The following is a 19,306-nucleotide window of genomic DNA, read 5'->3' as shown; positions in this document are numbered from 1 at the left end:
TTAATATAAAATGGAATAGCTGTATATAAAATCCCTATCTTAGCATTTTCCCCTCTGATGACATCCAAGGGATGTTTAATAACCAACTGTTGGGTTTTAAGGCCAAACATTAGTTTGAAGTCCCTGTGAAATGTGTTTGTGTGGCTGAAATTCCATTTCTATTTTAGAATCTTTTACAGTTTCAGTTTTTGTACCCTCTTCAGGATGAACTTCAATTGTAATTATGTCAAATGTCTTTGCAGGGTAACTGGGATACTTCTGGCAGTGAACTGAGTGAAGGGGAATTAGAAAAGCGCAGAAGAACCCTTTTGGAGCAACTGGACGATGATCAATAAATTATACCAAATATATGTTTATAGTATGATTTAAAGTCTAATTCAGACCAGGGATTATTTTAAGTCCAATTTACATAACACTGGGTTTTAATTGTGTCACAGGAAAAAAGTGCATTTATGTATTGTTATTGTGGACTTTATAAAAGCAAAGGAGATTGAAAATAACTTGATTCTGTCTCAAGAATCATATTTTCCTATGGTAATAACTGTCTCTCTGTGACCCTTTCATAGGGCACTACAGGATGGATTAAAAGTGGCAATTGAATGATAGCCGCAGACGTCTCCACTTTGTTCTAAGTCATGAGGTGATCTGATTTCCTTTATACAAGTTGGATTTTGAAGATACAATGACAATTTTTTGATAATGTAGTACAAAAAAAGCACCAGCAACCTATGAGAAGACTGCTTTTTTGTGCACTACTGAACTGGTTAAAGCCAATGTGAACTTTTCTGGTGAGCTCTTAAGAAATAGGTGTTTTTGATGGAAACTGGGTAGACCTCTAACGTAGTGGTGCTAATGAGCACTGCTGTAATAAAGACACCATTATTTTTTATGAAACATCTGAACATTTTAAAAAGGCTTATGAGGGCATTATTTTGGGCATCTATTTTGAGGTGATGTTTTAAAATAGCTAACATCAAGTCAAATTGTAAATTAGTTTAAATATATTGCCTTAAGGACCTACTAAAGAATGTGCCACCAAACTTTTGAGTAATAGTTGAAATATCCTTGTCGGGGGCGGGAAATCAATGTTGACTTAAACATTTTCTTTTAATTTTTAATCCAATCTTTCTCTTTCACTTTTTTTTAATTCCATTGAGGAGGTTGTAAATTACCTTCCTTACTCACTGAGAAGTATTGACTTCATGGTACACATTCTAAAGCATTTCTGATTTCAATATTTTTGTACATTTTTATCTATTATTAAACCTTCTCTTGTAGTGTGCACTAGTGTTTATTTCTATATAAGCTGCTCAGCTCTAAGGAAATTGTATGATCATTTTCAAGATAATAAATCCCTGAAATTTTGTTTCATCCTACCCATGGTAGCTACATTACTTTTTTTTTTTTAATATTTATGAACAGCATAAATCAGTGCATTTGAGATTCTTAAACGTGTTTTCACCTTTAAATTTCCTATGGAATATTTTAGAAAGGCAGTGACTATTTTAGAAAAGCAGTGGCTTAAACTCACAATAACTTTCCATGCTAACTTAAGGGTTAGTACTGTGATTTATGCTGTTGCCTTCAGTGCAGGAGGTTTTTGTTTCTTATGTAAAGTTTACCAGTTGGTCTTTGGTATTTTTGTTATTTTAATTTGGACATGCTGAAATTATCTCTTTCAATTTGAGATTTACATAGAATATAAATTATTTTGTTGCCCTTTAAATGAGTTAAGACAGATCAATACAACCCTTTTTCCATCCTGCCCAGTGTTTTGATTAAATATTTGTTTTGAAACTCAAAAAGAGATATACTTTGTTTCTAAACTTCTCATTGCCAAGTCATTTTATGCTGAGAAATAATCTTTAAGAAAACATTATATAATCAAATTACTTACTTGAGATGAGTCCCCTCATTGTATGTTACTCAGAATACCTAACAACTGGCCACAGAATTTCCTTGAATTTAATTTTCAGAGGTCCTCATTTTGCAATAGTCAGGATTGCTGATCAGTCCCAGTACTTGACATGGAGGTCAGAGATAGTCTTTAAATCATGCTTATGATTTTGGTAAACAAACCAGTAATGTTTCATAAGAGAAATTAGAATCTGTAAAATATGTTTTAATTCCATGAATAATGATTTTTAAAGTACAACATTAAATTTTTGATACATTTGAATAAAAAACTATTGATGTTTTAGCATGTCCTCAAAACAGGTTTCTGTGCTTCTTATAATTTCTTCACATCTTCAAATTCTTATAAAACATGATCAGTTAAAATATTCCTGCAGTAGACCTATGCAAACCAGACACAGCAAAAGACATAAAGCGATTCTCTTATTAAACAGCTTTTTTGTTTGTTTTCGTTTTGCTTTTTGAAAATAGGGCTTCTGTGTAGCAGCAGCTGTCCTGGAACTCTGTAGGCCATCAGGCCTCCAACGCAGAGATCCCCCTGCCTCTGCCTCTTTTTGTAAATGTTACTGTGAACAGATCAATATCATAACAGAACCCTATTGGTTTAAATAGAAGTTTTATATCAGTGTGTTGAATTTTGACTTTAGGTACCTGAAAATGTAATATCCTTGCTATAAAACCTGTAAACCAAGTGTATTCCATTGTCTTGTTTTAATTATACCATCAGACACACTCCAGTTGTTAGGTCAGGGTCAGTGTGAAGCCACAGGTGATACGACAGTCCTGAATCTCTGGATCTTTTAAATCCAGTAGATCGTCTTTCCAAATCTTCAGTTTGGCAAAGGCTGACGTATCTGAATGCTTGTTCTTCTAGAGTTGCTCAGATAGCCAAGCAATTAACAAGTTTATCTTAGTTAAGACCGGGAGTCTAATACTCTAAGCATATTGTCCTCACTCAGCATGGCTGATACTAATCAAACTCGCTAATGTAGTGATCAGGCAAAATCATGACCTCAGATACTTACTGTTCTTACTTTCTCTTATTTTATCACTTCCATGTTGGGAAAACTTGTATTTGTAAGAGAAGTTAGTATGGCCAATTGCATGTGGATTATTTGCCCTCTTCTCAAATTAGTTTAAATAGTGTGACGGGAACATAGATTTTTTTTGTTTCTTTGTTTCAACATTTAAAACTTGCAGCTTCATCTTTGCACTTTCTTAAGTGGGCCTGGTGTATGGCTAGAAAACGGAAAGGACGCACCGGAGTAAGGTGACTCATACGGAGCAGTAACCAAAAGCCCATGCGTTTCTTGTAAGCTGCAGTTTGAGGCTGAAGTGCGCTGCTTTCATTCATGTATATGCTTAACTAAGCATTTGCTGAATGCCCCTGCTTTTGTTCCAGTTGACTAAGAGTTCAGTAGACATTTGGCATCCAGAGGAGAAAAATTAGACTTAAGTATTCTAATCAGATAATACATAGCAAAGTTATGAAGAATGCTTTAATTTATGCTTATAGAATTTTAACATAAGATAATTAAACAAATATGAATTTGTAAAGTTTTGAAACAATCTAATAGACACAAAAACAAACTAGATTAACTTAAATATATTTTTTCCTTGGGGGAAATTTTTAATTTAACCTACCTTTCTCCCCTAGGTTAAATACACTTACTATATTTACAAAAAAAGGAAAAGAAAAATGATGCTGTGATCCTCCCCCGCCCCCCATGGACCTATAAGAGTCTTACGGTTTCATTTTATGTTTCTGCTAATGACATGTACATGCATGTCTTGATTAGGACTCTGACTGCACTTAACAGGTGTAAAATGTCAGTTGACATATGAAGTCATATGTATCCCATCATCCATAGCAAAGGGCTCAAAGAGGCATCATTGCAATCAAAGCATACCACTGAGAGAGGCCTCATGCATAAAGTACACTTGCAGGAAAGTCTAGTGACTGTAACAGGGCATGTTGAAAGCTTAATGAGTAAATTCATACTTGTAAGATAAACAACAACAAAAAAAATTGGGCTATAGCGATGGCTCAGTGGTTAAGAGCATGGACTGCTGTTCTAGAGGTCCTGAGTTCAATTCCCAGCAACCACATGGTAGCTCACAGGATCCGATGCCCTCTTCTGGTGTGTCTGAAGACAGCTACAGTGTACTCATATATATAAAATAAATAAAAAATGTTAAGGGGATGAGTCATGCTTAACATTGTAACACTCCATGTCTTGAGGCACATTTCAAAGTGACGTACACTTTGTTTCGTTGTCCTCCATTTTAGATTCCCCCCACCCCCCTGGTTTAAGTTCCTTAATAAGATGCTATTAAACCTGCTGTACGCAACAGCTGCAATTGAGAGTGAGTGGATTGTAATTGAAGGCCATGCCATGAAGTTAATCTTTGACAGTGATTACCCTAGTGTAATTAATGTTTACATTTCAGAGAAACAGGCTAGCCCATAATCTGCTCTTCGTTCTAAGCTATGGAGCAGATGACATTCAAGCTAAGCCATTTTTTGATATTCTACTGTGATTGTTAATAGATTATCTCCTTGTTACTGATAAACTTTTTGTTCGTTTTTTGGCCCTGACTACTAAAATTTTGGGTAGGTGTTAGTCTTCTTGCAACTTCTCTACAACTGAAAAGGATTTGTTCAAAAAGGTGAGTAATTGGGATAAGGTTTATCTTTTCTATGTAATCACCAGATTTTTATTTGTTTTTATATTTGCATGATGTACGGAGCCTCGTAGATATAACAGACCTTTTGTACATAGAGAAATGGCATATTTATTAAATAAGTTGGATTTGTGTCGCCGTTTTTCTTTAAGTCTCTGCCCTCCTACTATGGTTCTCTGTACTGATTCGAAGTGACCAGGACCCTCCTTCTCAGTATAGTACCCACTTTGCTTAAAAAGTTAGACCTTAATCCACTCGCCACAAAAAAAAAAAAAAAAACTATCAGAAAAATCCCATACTTGTTCTTTCTTTGAATCTTTTCATGAAAATGAATACTAACAACTTTAAACAGCTAGAAAATGAATCCTGTCTTGATAAATTATTCTTGAATATCTAATAAATAAAAATAATAGAATGGTTTAAAAGTATTCATCTTCCACTATAAGATTTAGTAATTCTGCAGAATAAGTGTATGTTGAACAGCAAAGTAGTGTCAGTGATTTGGTGTTACTTATATTCTGTGTCCAGTAGAAATGGACCCAGAAGGCCACAGGGCATTGCATTAACACTGGAAGAAAGCATGAGTAATTCTCAGGAGCCTGAATTGGATCCCCAACTAAACAACTCAATAAAAATTTCTAAAACTAATCAAATCTTCCTTTGACCTTTGCTCCTAATAGTTACAGTCTGAAAATGTTCTGAATGTGCAGCGCCTTAAGACGCTTTAAATAGGTTAGAAGATCAGGTGTGTTTGACCACAACATGTGGGAAACTGGGTAGGAGCGGAGGGACTTGTGTTCTTGGCTGGGCATGCACAACTTTTTTAAGTTATAAGAAAGCATATGAGGGAGCAGTTTTTCTAAAATAAACTACCTTTGGACTCTAGCCTCAAGCTATGAGTCTATATAAAACGAAAACATACAAAGCAACAAAAGATTAGAACGTGACAGAATAGTAGTGTAAATAGTTTATTTGCTCAAATGGCATGAAAAGACCAGAAAAGTAACATGAATTGCTTTTATAAAACATTTCTAATATTGCTAAGAAGCAGGGCCATTAATAGACAAACAAGAATATGCCAACATTATTGTCCATTTGTACACTGGGAAATAGGCAGTTTGCTTTATGCAAATGCACACCTTTGGAAAACAGCTGATTTTTGTGAAAAAGGTCCAAATATTTATCTGATATCATGATCAAATTAATGTACTCACCAAGATGAATATTGACTCAACAAGACAACAATCTTGGCATGTTCTTTTTAAACTACACATTTATGAATGTGACAGCAAGTGGCAGTTTAAAAGAGATCTGTAAATAGGCAGACTACTGTGAAATGTGGTAACTGACTTTTAAACTGTCCTTGGAGTTAAATATATATATATATATATATATATATATTTAAAAAACAAACTATAAGTTAAAGTAACATTCAGATTGTGTAGCATAGGCTGATGCATTTTAAAACAATATTTACAGTATTACCTAGAGGCTTAGGTAGGGATTAAAGAGAAGTGTAAAAACCATAAAAAACTGCACCAATCTTATAGCAAAATATCTGTACATTTTAAAGATCATATAACTACACATCCATGAAAAAGGGGACCTTCACCAAGGGGTTCACATGAACACAAATTTGGTGGTTAAATACTATACAATAATTTTTACAATTAATATACTGATGTACCAACAAGGTAAGCCAGAAGCAGAATATGTATTATGAAAAGTACAAATTTAGCTTCAGTCCAGTCTTTGACTTTGGAATGGATCAAAATGCCTTGCCAGTGAGGAAGTAAGTGACTTAGTTAACCATTTAACCCTATCACATACAATTTAAACTTAATTTAATTGGAATTTCCCATAAGTGAGAAGTACACAAAGCAATTCAGCCCTAATAACTTAATGTCAATTGTATCAGCATAATTTACAAAGAAAACAGAAAAGGACCCTTCGATTGTCAGAAGAGAGTAAGGCCAGGTTCCCAACATGACACTAACAGAACACATGTAATTTTGAATGCTTACTGATAGAGCTTGTGGTAAAATCTCCCTGACTAACAAGGCACCAATTTCTATTTTAAGGATTCACTCATAATGGTCCTCAAAAATCAGAATACTGAGACAATTTTAGTGGCAATTAATAAACATACTTGGTGTTATTAAAAGCTGCCTCTAGCTTAAGTAACAGTTCTGCAAATAAGTCTCACTCAGTGTCTTATGCCATCTTGCAGTCATACAAGTGAATGCTTTTATGCATTACCCTTGCACGGAAACAGCGTGAAATAAGAGAATTAAATGACTTGGAGTGGCACTGCAGTGCATCCTGTTTGCACGTTGCTGGGACTTAATGGTAGAAAGATGTTTTTGTGTACCAGCGTCCATCTCTCATTTCAAGTCCCTTGTTACAAGTTGGTGAATATGGCTCGAACACAATTTCTTAGAAGACCTCCCAGCAAAGGAAGCCCATAGCATTCACATCCCTGTTATTTACAGATTACCAGGAAACCAGGGTGGGCCATAAAGGACAATCACAATGGCAAATAATGAATTTAATATGAAATTTACATTTTGGTTAAAAAACTGAGTAACATACTGATGTAAAAAGATTTAAGTCAAATCCTATTGCTTTGATTAATCTGAGCAAGTTACTTCCAATTTTAGGCACTTGTTAACAGGGGTTAAAAAGAGAACCCATCGTTTTTTAAATTCCTATGTGTTTACTAAGTCTGAGCCCTTGAGAGTATTTCGTCTGTATTGAAGGCTGGAAGGGCAGTTTCATGTACACCCTTCTCGTGAAGGCGGTCTCAGGTCACATTGTTACTTCTCCACCATTAACAGAGCGCAAATTCTGATCATCAAAGCGCCGCCTCACGCTTCGTCTCACCGCATCGGCTCGTCTGTAGGGTTGGTTTCTAAGATCTGTAAAGAGGAAAATGCCAATGAAAGGACAGCAAGCAAACATCTTAACAAGACAGAGTCTAGTTGGCAGCCAGTCAAAGCAGCTTGTGTAGAGTCAACTAACAGGCCCTTCGAACCCATTGAGCATTCAACCAGAGGTGTACATCTTCCCTCAGCATTTACAATTCAAATAAGGTGTAATACTGGTAGGATTCTGAGGCAGGTTATTTCCATCCCTGTTAGTAGCTTGGCTAGTTGAAATATTTTTAAATGTTTCTCCAATTGGAGGCTATTGTACACAGTCTTTTCCTTTTTTTTTTTTTTTTTTTCCTCCAGAGCTGGGGACCGAACCCAGGGCCTTGAGCTAAATCTCCAACCCCTTATTGTACACAGTCTTAAAAAATGCCTACAATGAACTTTTACTGCAAAATTCACAAAGCAAACTGTCTTGTCTATAGTCTTAACAAGGATAAAACAGGAACTACAGAACAACTGTTTATACCCCTTTAGATACTTGATACAATTTTTTATTAATTTGAAAAAATACTTAATACCTCCCTCCTGCCACCTAGTCTGTTTGTACTCCAATCTACAGGGGAAACAGGCTGAACTCCAACTTTCCACTTTTTTGCTAATGCAAGGCAGAATGTTTGACATTTAAGAAGACTGAATGAGTAAGTCAGACGAGTGCGGTACATCCTGGGTGAGGCAGCATTGTTTTAGTGAGATGAAATTTAGGTAAGCACTCTTAGTATGAAAGCATGCTTTCATAAATAAGACTGACAGCATTTAGCCTTTGGATGTGAGTTAAGACATGACAAAGCCAAAAGGTTTCTTAATTTTCCCTTCAGTATGGATTTTTATCGTGAACTCGGTCTTTTAAAGTAGGCCTAGTTTTTAAGTTGATAGTTTACATAGAAACTAAAACATTCTGCGGGGCAGTGGAACAGACCCATCTTCTTGAACTTGTCCCCAACAGGCATAATAACTTATGGCTCCTAAATAAACTGTAAATTGTGTGTTACCCGTCTAGTCCATCTCAGACTAAACAAAGCATAGAGTTAATCTAATCTTCCCAAAGCCCTGTGATTGAGGGCTCCTCAGATCAATTATAAGATTTCCTCATCTTTCAAAAGCTATGGATCAACTTCCCTAGCTTCCCACTATATTCATCCAGATAAAACTAGAGTTAGCTGATTAACATGAAAACCAAAAAGAATTAAAAGAAGCAGATACAGACAACAATCCTTTTGTAAAGCCATCATAAGATAATATGAAGGCCAGCTGAAAAAAGCCACACATTACTCACGTGAGGCACAAACACTGGTCAGATTCTCACCAGTATTACCCTTAACCATAAATAGTAACCACTGAACTGCAAACAGGAAAGAGGAGGAAGCTAAGTAAAAAGTGATGCTTGCCAGCTCTGTGTATCCTCCACCACCGGTGTGCTAGAAGAAATCCTTACCCTCGAGTGAACATTTGGAAATTTAGTGATATTATTCTTCTTTAAGGCTAAACAGAAAACAAAAACACAAAATGATGGTTAAGTAAAAATGGGATGAAAACAAAGCAACTCAACTTAGTGCTTAACAACGCTGGGCATGTTAGCTAACAGGGCGTAGGCGTCACTACAGGTTGTGTTAGGTTAAACAGGGAAGGACGAGCATCTTCCCACCCATCCCTGATCACCCAGGTTCAAGCTGCTTTGAAGATTGGCTCCAGAAAGACAGACAGTCCAACAGCAAACAGCCGAGCAGATGAAAGTTTTCAGCCAGTTAATGAGCACTCGTGGTTAAGTACACTGCAGAGCAGGCAATGACAGATCTTTTGATTCAAGGACAAGCACTCCTAGCAAATATAGCTCATAGAATAGTTGTGCCACAAAACACCCAGTTCCATGTCAACCTCAGCACAGGTAGTCAGTGGCTATTGACAATTGGTAGTATGTTCTTTGATTCTTTTTTAAGCAAGTATGCATAGACATATTTGCTCCTTTTTTGAACATAAATACTAAGCCCAGGAAACTACTTGGACAACTCTTAGACCTCCCCACTTTGTTTTTAAATTCTATGAAAAATGCAATCTTTCAATGGTAAGTAAGTATACTACCTGTATTTCTGCTGCCATTGTCCTGCCAAGCAGATGAGGTATGACCTCATCCCCAGAAAGTACTGTGGTTTGACATGGAACAGAGTTACCAGTGAGGGGGTATAAGAAAGATGGGGAGCTCTTTAGTCTTTGCTTGCACCTCCTGCCTTGCATCTCTGCTCTTAATATGGAAATGCTGACAGCTGAAATGGGGCATGACAGTGAATAGAGGTCACCTGCCCAAGGCAGTGTTTGGGGCCATGGGTCCTGAACTGCTGGGTTAAGGCCAATGTTTTCAAGGTTTATTGTTGAAAGGGTTCCCAGTGTAAAGCTCATATTGAGTTCCAGCACACTTAGGACTGTATAAGACCTGAGAAAGGCCAATTTAGTGCAGTTTTAAAACCTTTCTCATTTTCATACAGAGTATAGACAACCTATGGTTTGTATTGGCAGGAAGTGCATGTGCCATGGTTTGGGTGAGGAAGTCAGTCAGAGGACAGTTTGCCTGAATTGCTTCTTCGCCTTCGTTTGGCTGCAGGAGACTCAATCTTAGTTGTCAGGCTTGGTGGCAGGCACTATAACCTGCAGGATCAATTGATTGTTCCCTGCCCCTTTTAATAATTTCATTACGTGTTAGCACAGAGAAGGGTTGTGAAGGAAGATTTGATCAGTAAGCCTACTAAAGCACAGTAAATACTGCTCTTAGTACTTACTGTTTATTCTCCTAAAAATGTCTACAAGTGGTTCTATTAACTGTCACCCACATCCATATTGTTGCAGGAATGTGATACATACATACATACATACATACATACATACATACATACATGTACTGAAAATGGCAGTGAGTGTACAGTCATGACTGAAATACAAAACCATGCAGCACGAAGACAACAAAAAATGTAAAATGAAGATAGCATTCCACGCTACCATAGTGTGTCCTAAGACATGGAGGGTATATGTAAGGGGTGGGGGAGGAGGAGATAAGAGATTTAGAACAAAAAAAAAACCTGTAGTGACCTTTCAATAGTGTCAGGTGACAAAGAGCAATAGTTTAGTAATGGTATTCTTCAGTGAGAACAGGTTCGCAGAAAAACCGAGAGCCACGCTTGGCGGTGCGAGCAGTAAAGGGCACAGTCTTCAGCACTGCATTGAGAATAACAGCCAGACAACAAACAAGTAAAACGCCAGCATCTATTGCATTAGTACATGGTTAGTGCAAGGGGAAGAGTAGGTGAGAGAGAGCAATTTGTATTCCAGTTCATTAAAGTCAGAAGAAAGTGCGACTTCCGAGTTGGGAAGCAAGAACTGAAAAGTCTGAAGGGAAATCTATTCTGAGATATAGGCAAAACTACATTATTCATTTCATAAGATGTCGTGGGTATGGAGGATGGCTTCATTCTCTTGTCTTTAAGGCAGGAGCTGAAAAACAGTCTAGTCACGGATGACCTTTAACTCCTGATCTGCCTTCCTCCAACATCCTCAGTACTAGGATTACAGATAGGTCCCACTGTGGCCTATGTCTTTTGAGTTCTTAATGTGCAAAGTTGGATGCTTCCCTAGTCTCAAATGACTCTTGGTGTGGCACCTAGGTGTTTACCTTCATGGGACATGCATGTAGAACTTCCCTGTGCAGAGAAGGCAGAGAAATGACCCACAAGGAAGACTATGCAAGCCACTACAGAATACATGCTGACACTGGGCTCCCAGTGAGAAGAGATTGCCATTCTCACTAGTCACTCATTTATGCTGCTTTAATAACAGCCAAGGAATCCTTTATTGACTTTAAAAATCTACTCTACATATCGACCTTAACTTCCCTGTGTTTAGGATGATCAAAAAAGTGTGGTTTTAGAACCTTAACATCCCTATTCACAATTTTGAGTAAACTACAAGAATGCAATGAATCAATTATATTTTTAAAAAACTAGAATTTGACAAATATGAATAACTACACACTTAATATTAAAGAATATGTAGTTCTGAGTGTGATAAAGAGTAATGTGGTTATATTTTGGTCAATTTTAAAAGATGCATACGTAAGTATTTCCAAATGAGGTTAGAGGGAGTACCCTAAGGCCTGGGGATTGGATCCTCAGGGAGAGGGTAGAGGTACAAGTTCGTACATTTAACAGGATGGACATTAGCTGCACATACATCATATAACTGTCTATACTTTACAACATAGTTTTAAACCTTACCACAAGAGCAAAATGCCTTAGGTATGTATCTTAGCTGATAAACAGCATTCATGTGGAAAAGACATTGAACAAAAGTTATTTACTGCTAAATAGGCCAGTGGCCTAAGTTACCACCCTGAGTAGTAAGAGGCAATACACAACCCTGGAGAATTGGTTCAAGCAGAAAATATTAAGCTGCAGGGTGTGTGTGTGTGTGTGTGTGTGTGTGTGTGTGTGTGTGTGTGTGTGTGTGTGTGTGTGGTAGACACCTCAAGCTAGGTCAGCTGATATCAGTCTCCAGTTCTGAGACAGAACCCTAAAGATTCATCCAAACAAAAATATTAGCTTCCTGATGGCTTTGAGGTTTTTCAAGAGCATGCCAAGAGAAACCTACATTAACTGTTAGTACAGAGAATGGATTCCCTTGCATCATTTCTATTAGGTAAGTAAGAGTGGCCACAAGGAGGAAATGGTGAAGTATAACAAATCAAACCAATGAGGAACTTAAGGAGGAATACCTAAGGATCCCCACAGATACATACGGGACAAGACTGTTCAGGTGTTGGACAGCAAACAATATCAAAGGTACTTCTATGACCCTAGTTTACAATCTTGCTGTGTAATTCTAACTCTCATTAACCTAACTAAGGAGCTTTCCACTGCTGCCAAAAGGAACTGCAACATCCGTATGTAGCCCCACTTGGGTGAGGCGGTGTGATCACTAAAGACCACACAGACGAAATACCCTTTACCTGTGATAATGTCTTCAATGGCGCCGTCTTTTCCCTCGTACACGTGACGGTTATCTTTAACTTGTCGCCTTCTTAATTCTGCAATTAACTCTTGCTGCTGCCTCTTTGACTTATGGGAAGGAGACTGAGAAGAAAAGCAGAGACTGATGACACCAGCATCCCCATGTGGACTTTAAAAAGTGTGCCTGCGCTTTACTGAACAGCCTCAGCCAACAATACAGACACTACCATCCCAACATAATGCTTACATGCCAAATTTCAGGAAGCTTCTGGAAAGGCAACAGAAACTCTTAAGCTATGAACACATAAAACCCAGCAAGGCAGCAATGTAAAAGGTGTGTGTAATTGTGTGTGTGTGTGTGTGTGTGTGTGTGTGTGTATGCGCGCGCGAGACAAGAGTAATACCTACCTTGCTTTGTGAGAAGAGTCTTTCATTGACCCAGAGCTCATTAAGTAATAAGTCTGGTTAGCAAACAGCTACATCTGTCTTTGCCTCCAGCATTTATGGGTGCTGGGCATGAGACTCGGGTATTCCTGGCATGCAAACTGAGCTGTCGCCTTGGCCTGATGGCTTCTATGGCCATAGAGATAGCTATTAATAACCACAGACTTCTCAGACCTTGCAGCAAAACCCCGCAAGCTCATGGACTTTACTCATAATGTCCTTCAGGACATGCTTTCTTCCAGCCCACCCTGGCCAAGGCTATTGACGAAGGTCAGTACCCTCAGATACCATGGAGCCTTTCCTAGTTCAAGGGATAAACTTAGATGGAGGCTCTGAATATACACCTAAATTCTTATCTCTGTAAACTTAGCGAGGCTTCACAAGCATTCCTTTTCATTCCAGAAGTTGTTAGACAACATAATGAGCTTTTCCCACCTGCCACCAGAAGGCAGGGAGTGGTCAGGATCCTGCACAAGTTAGCTCAGACCGCTGTCTACTTGAGCTTCACTCAGGCCAATCTGAGAAGCAGAAACTTCTTACCTTTGGATCCTGCTGCTCCATCAGGGCTTCTTGCTCTAACAGTTTTTCCATAAGAGCTTGTTCCTGCTTTTTCCTCAGCTCATTTTCCTCTTCTGCTTGCTGGGAAATACAATTTTAAAATAAAATTGAAAATTACATAAATGGAAATGATGGCTAAGGTTTCTTCAAGCCGTTATTATTTGGAAAATTCACGGTGGTTTGGGAACTGAAATAAAGGGGAGAAGGTCCTTCATAACCACTGTCTACGCAGACTCTGTGTGTCACTGTCTGAATGTGGCACGTCTTCAGACCAGCAGCTGAGAACTTTCCTGGTGAGCCTTAACCTGCACAAACAGCCTCTGAACCCCACCCCTCTGACCGCTGTTTCCACTTATTTTCAAGTGAGCCTGGTCTACTTCCAGAATCTCCCCACCTAATAACCGCTTTTCTGAAAGCCTTTGCGGAAGAAAACCTTCATTTCCATAGAACTATATAATCGCACAATGGGATTCTTGACTTATCCCAACAATTCTCCAAATGAGTCACAATGACTGATCTGATAACTTGGCAAAAAGAGAAAGAATGGACTTTGCTCTCCTGGGCCCTCTCTTGAAGTCATCCCTGCCCAGAGACTTCTGGTGCACTATAAACAGATGGGAAGGTTATCTGTCTGGCTTAGGGATTGAGAATATTTCACAAGTTCGAGTCTGTCAATGAGGTTTGTGTTTTGATGTCTATTTCTCTCTCTTAAAACAATCTTATTTGTTGACTGTTTTATATATGTGTATATGTGTCTGCTGCTTTTTGTTATGTTTCCTTTTGGTTCCTAGGAGGGAAAAACTGTATTAATTTCCCAATATCACTTAATGTCCCATAATACACCATGATCAACACCATGCCAGACCATTGTTCAACATATGTAGGACAGAGAAAGATTCTGTAACATCACCATGCGCCCTCACCACAGAAAATACATGATCCCAAGGATAAACAGTGAGGCAAAGGGGCACACTTGTAGACAAGCTTGACCACAGCATCCCAAAGACCACTGCAGGCACATGTCCCAACTGAAGTCTCAGTCTAATCTCAGCATCTCCCAGGTTGGAAATTTTCATGTAAAGAGATATGATTATAGTGCCTCAAAGGAGCCTCCTGGGACATCTCGTAGCTCATTAGCATGACTAGTGCCCCAGGGAACTACAGGATACCAGTTAACAGCAGCTTCAAGGCAACGGATTTCTCAGCATCCCATCTCTGTGCATCCCGTGCCAAGAAGGCTTTCCTTATGCTCTTAGCTTACAACAGGGTGCCATGATTAAAAGAGGTAACTATTTTAATCTGAGTAAGCCATTAACCTCTGTTTGCTTTACAAGACATGCTTGTCCTTATGCTTTCCCCCCTTTTTTTTTCTCAGAAGTTTCATAAGCAGCTAAAATCCTTTCCTCTACCAGTATGACCGATGTTAAACATAGAGAACACCAGGTAGGAGTTTGCTCTCAATATCTGTGGATTCCTCATTCATGAGTTTAATCAAATATAAATTTAAAATATTCACAAAAACATATCTTTACTAAACAGGGACATCTGTCTCATTTCCTAAATTATAACTTACAACTATTTGCATAATAGGAACAGAGTAAGTTGAATGATACCCCATAGGCTTATATTTTTTAATACTTATTTCCTAGTCGATGGGACTCTTTGGGAAGGATCTTAGTCACTTTTCTATTGCTGTGAAGAGACATCTTCACCAAGGCAACTCTTACAAAAGAAGACATTTTATTGGAGATTTGATTACGGTTTCAGAGGTTTGGTCTAATTTCCTCATGGTAAGGAGCATGGTGACAGACGAACATTGTAGCACTACCTGAGACCTTTGTATCTTGATCCACAGGCAGAGAGAGAGAGAGGAAGAGAGAGAGAGAGAGAGAGAGAGAGAGAGAGAGAGAGAGAGAGAGAGAGAGAGAGAGAGAGAGAGAGAGAAACACAGACACAGAGAGACACAGACAGAGAGACAGAGACACAGAGAGTCTGAGCCTAGTGTGGGCTTTTGAAACCTCAGAGTCCGTTCCCAACGACACACCTCCTCCACCAAGACTCCACTCCTAATTCTTTCCTGACAGCTCATCAACTAACGGCCAAGCATGCAAATATATGAGCCTATAGGGGCCAATCTTATTGAAACCAACACAGGATTAGGAGATGTGGCCTTGTTGAAGGAGGTGTGTCACTGGACTTTGAGGTTTTGAAAGATTATTCTCCACCATCATGAACTCTGGAGCAGTAAGAGTAATTAAATCCTTACTTGTGTATGCTGCCTTGGTCACGGTGTTTTTATCACAGTGATAGGAAAGAAACCGACACGATTGGTGTGTGTGCTGCGGCCAACCTAGAGACTTACCATATGCAGGAAGACCTGCAAGTTCTGTAAGTAAGCATAGCACCATTTTATGTGAGTATCCTCAGAATCGTATCACCAAACCTCTGAAAGCAAGCCCTGCTGGTACTAAAAGACCACAATTCTTCCTGGGTGCTAAAAGTTTCTAAAGTCCTCCTGGTCATCCTTTCCCAAAAGGGACAATCTTTGAAGACAATTTCCCTCAGCCGCCTGCTTTTTCACCATCATGGATCATGTCCCAGGATAGGTCCAGATTGAAAAGAGAAAGCAGCTGTCTGGTACAGCATCATCCTTCATTCCAAAATGCCAAGCGCCAAGTCTAGAAGTCTCACAGCTCAGTCACATCTGGTGCCCATCACCTTGCTCGTGTAAGACAACAGTGGTTACAGAGCACCCCTAGCCCCGTGCCACAAGTGGGGAGGCAAGTGCGTTGGGTTTCTTCCTGAAGTCATGGCTCCACGGGAAAATGAACCATCATGGCCTGAGAGCCCTAAAAGCTGTCAGCCTTAGCAGGGGCAGAAAGTGATCACCCAGATCCTGTGCCCAAGGCCAAGGTGGGTGCAGAGGACTTAGGTGCAAACATGTCTTGTGGAGGGCACCTAATGGGAAAGTAGAGAGGAAAGCTACCCAGTGCCCCCGTACTAACCTTGTAGGCTTTCACGAATCGAACAAAGACAGGGAAGAACACTGAGGGTGGAGTTGTCTTGGGATTTTCACCAAAATACTTCACCACGTCATCAAAGGCATCCTGGAAAGAAGCAAGTTTTTCTTGAATATCATGGGTTCCATTACTGGGGCTAGATGCACTTGGCCAGATAACTAAAACAAGGAAGCTTGCCCTGTATGCCATAAGATTCACCACATCGCCTCTAATACCTCACTAAGTATACACACACACACACACACACACACACACACACACACACACAATGAGCTATTTCTTTCATGAGTTTCCTAAGGCCAAGACACATTCCTTAAACCACAACGTCAGGAAAGATCATGAAAGCACTGTGGCCCTGAATCCTAACTCTTTACATCACACTCCTTGTCCTAGTCCCATGACAGGGCGCAGTCTCTCCTGTGCTCCACCACAGCCCCGACAGGAACCATCCCTAGCTGGCTCAGTTCCCCAGCACTGCACCTCGGGCTCCATGATGATGTGCACTGCCCTCCACTCTAGGTTTACTTGTAGATCAGCGGTCTCTGCAGTGGCAGAGGAGGATGAAATCTAAGATCTACAGAAACCTTAAACTCCAAGGATATTGCTTTGGGAGCCCAGGCTTGGTGTGTCACAAAACTGAATACAGACCTGTGCTAGAAGAATTTATGGGGGAAATGGAAGGGGCACAGAGGACTTCTACAGAAAAGCACAAAAGGCCACCGTTGGAAAGGGCACTTTTAAGGACAATAAGAGGGAAATTAAACATCATTAGCAACATAAGAAATTGATCCACTAACACTAGAAAAATTCATCAAGACTCCCAGCACAGAGCCTGCGCCTTGGGTGAACTGAACGGGCGTGCTCTCCTGGGCTACCTGAGCAATCTTAGCATCGTCCTGCAGCTTCTTCAGCTTGCCCTCATTGTGAAGGATGAACTCTTTCAGCAGTGTGTTGTGGTCGTGCATGGTATACTCCCTCTTGGTTAAATCCATTCCCCTCTGCAGCTCCTTGACATCCAGCAGAACATTTTCAAGGGAGACTGGGGGAGAGACCACGACATGTCAGGAAACTTCTGAGAGGAAGTCCAGCTGCTGATGCCCGTTCTCGGAACTTTGTAAGGCTTACTTAGGACCCTTACAGCTAGGTCCCACCTCTAGTCACATGAGTAATTTACGAACTGCCACTATCAAATGCAATAAATTCTTCATATGCACTAACCCTCCTCTTTTATTAGCATACTTTGCCAAGGAGGAAAAGAATTTCCATGGCCTGCCATAAGTCACACAGTTCACAGATAGCAAGGGCCTGGGAAAACAATCCTAGCCTCCACTTTTGTGCTGAAGACCAAGGCTCCACCCCCATCCAGCCCATTGGTTTCCTTGTAGGTTGCAACAGAGCCAACAGTTTTTTTCTAGCCTATTTACTCTAGATGATTTTGAACTCCTGTAACTGTCCAGCAGAGGGCAGAATTTTACCTGCTCAACTGTATGTAATTGCTTAGAACACAGAGATACAAGGCAACCTTAGACAGCTTTCTCCTTTTTTTAACCATTTCTTGATTCAAAGAATTTGGCATAAACCTTGCAATAACGCCACCACCCAGAGTGGGCACACTCCTCAACTTTTTTTTTTTTTTGTTCTTTTTTTTTGGAGCTGGGGACCGAACACCAGGGTCTTGAGCTTCCTAGGCAAGTGCTCTACCACTGAGCTCAATCCCCAACCCCCACTCCTCAACTTTTATGAGCCACTTTCCTACAGAATCGGTCCCATTTTGATTTCCCTGTCAGTCAGTTCTGTACACGGATGAGTTATGAATCAGTGTGGTGTGTTCGTCCCTTACTAGACCTGCACTGTTCTATTCCCAGAGCGTCCTCCAGTTTTGACCCCATAATACTTCCGATAGTGAGACGTGCAGAGAACGCACTCAGAGCTGGCTGCTGATCAGCAAAGGAGTGGTCCTGCCTGACCACATCGAGGGGATGTATCAGTTAGCCTGACACCGGCTCAGCCAGTAAGCATATCAGTCTCTGTGTTTTTCTCACAGGCTTTTTTCACAGAAAAATTTCCTCACCAAACCACCTGTGCCACTACTTAGTAAGGTACACTCTTGCTATTTAGTTTGCTTAATTGGAATTATACTTAAGAACCTTAATTTAGGCAACAGAAAACCATTCCATTTTATGCTGGGTGCCTAAGTGGGCCCTTGATGTCTATCCTAACCTGTTTTTAGCCACAAAACCATTTCTGCCTGCAGTTCTGACTCTAACGGATTCTACATCATCTAGTCTAGCCATGTTATAATTTCACTCACTCATTTGTTCATTTATTTAACCCCATCATCCAATTTGATTGAGTCTAAGTGAATTGTGTCATTATACAAAAGCTGTTATACCCATAAGAACTGAATAGATCGCAATGGGCCTATTTATCGGTATAAGAAAATCTGACAAATCTATGGGGTGTGGTAGCGAGTACTTTTAGAATGCTGAAGCGATGGTCATTTCACTTGGCTAAACAAGTCATAATTTTTATATAGACTCAGTAAGCCTGGGGTTGCGCCAAGAATCTAGTAATGGTTGATAATGAACACTGGGTATTAATGGTTCAATTTCAGATTACGATTTGAAAATAACAGCCTATCACTAACTCTGGGATAGATGTGCATACTGCTCTTATCTTGACCCAGATACTCTTGTGAGAAGACAGTACCTTAGCCGTCACACAACAGTGAGAAGTCTTGGATTCTAGTTCTGATTTGATTACT

General features: G+C 39.6%; 2 protein-coding genes across 10 annotated transcripts in view; one reads left to right on the top strand and one right to left on the bottom strand.

Moving 5' to 3' along the window:
• Prpf40a (pre-mRNA processing factor 40 homolog A) overlaps nt 1–3,937 on the top strand; it is a 55,209-nt gene extending 51,272 nt beyond the window's left edge. For 7 of the 8 annotated variants that reach the window (XM_032903297.1, XM_032903295.1, XM_032903294.1 and 4 more), the window contains one exon: nt 243–3,937. In XM_032903297.1, the coding sequence (XP_032759188.1) occupies nt 243–335 (93 nt within the window). In that variant the 3' untranslated portion in view covers nt 336–3,937. The remainder of the gene's footprint in view (nt 1–242) is intronic. The other variant, XM_032903291.1, reaches the window with a different exon arrangement.
• A 1,614-nt stretch (nt 3,938–5,551) lies between these two features.
• Nucleotides 5,552–19,306, bottom strand: part of Fmnl2 (formin like 2) — a 267,830-nt gene continuing 254,075 nt past the window's right edge. The window contains exons 22-27 of one of the 2 annotated variants that reach the window (XM_032903289.1): nt 17,418–17,581; nt 16,528–16,629; nt 13,505–13,603; nt 12,520–12,643; nt 8,965–9,011; nt 5,552–7,517 (exon numbers count right to left, since the gene is read on the bottom strand). In XM_032903289.1, coding sequence (XP_032759180.1) covers nt 7,479–7,517; nt 8,965–9,011; nt 12,520–12,643; nt 13,505–13,603; nt 16,528–16,629; nt 17,418–17,581 — 575 coding nt within the window. In that variant the 3' untranslated portion in view covers nt 5,552–7,478. The remainder of the gene's footprint in view (nt 7,518–8,964; nt 9,012–12,519; nt 12,644–13,504; nt 13,604–16,527; nt 16,630–17,417; nt 17,582–19,306) is intronic. The other variant, XM_032903288.1, reaches the window with a different exon arrangement.

This window comes from Rattus rattus, chromosome 5 (assembly GCF_011064425.1).
Source record: "Rattus rattus isolate New Zealand chromosome 5, Rrattus_CSIRO_v1, whole genome shotgun sequence".
In the NCBI taxonomy this organism is placed as follows: Eukaryota; Metazoa; Chordata; class Mammalia; order Rodentia; family Muridae; genus Rattus; species Rattus rattus.
This window is presented reverse-complemented; position numbering and strand designations above follow the sequence as displayed.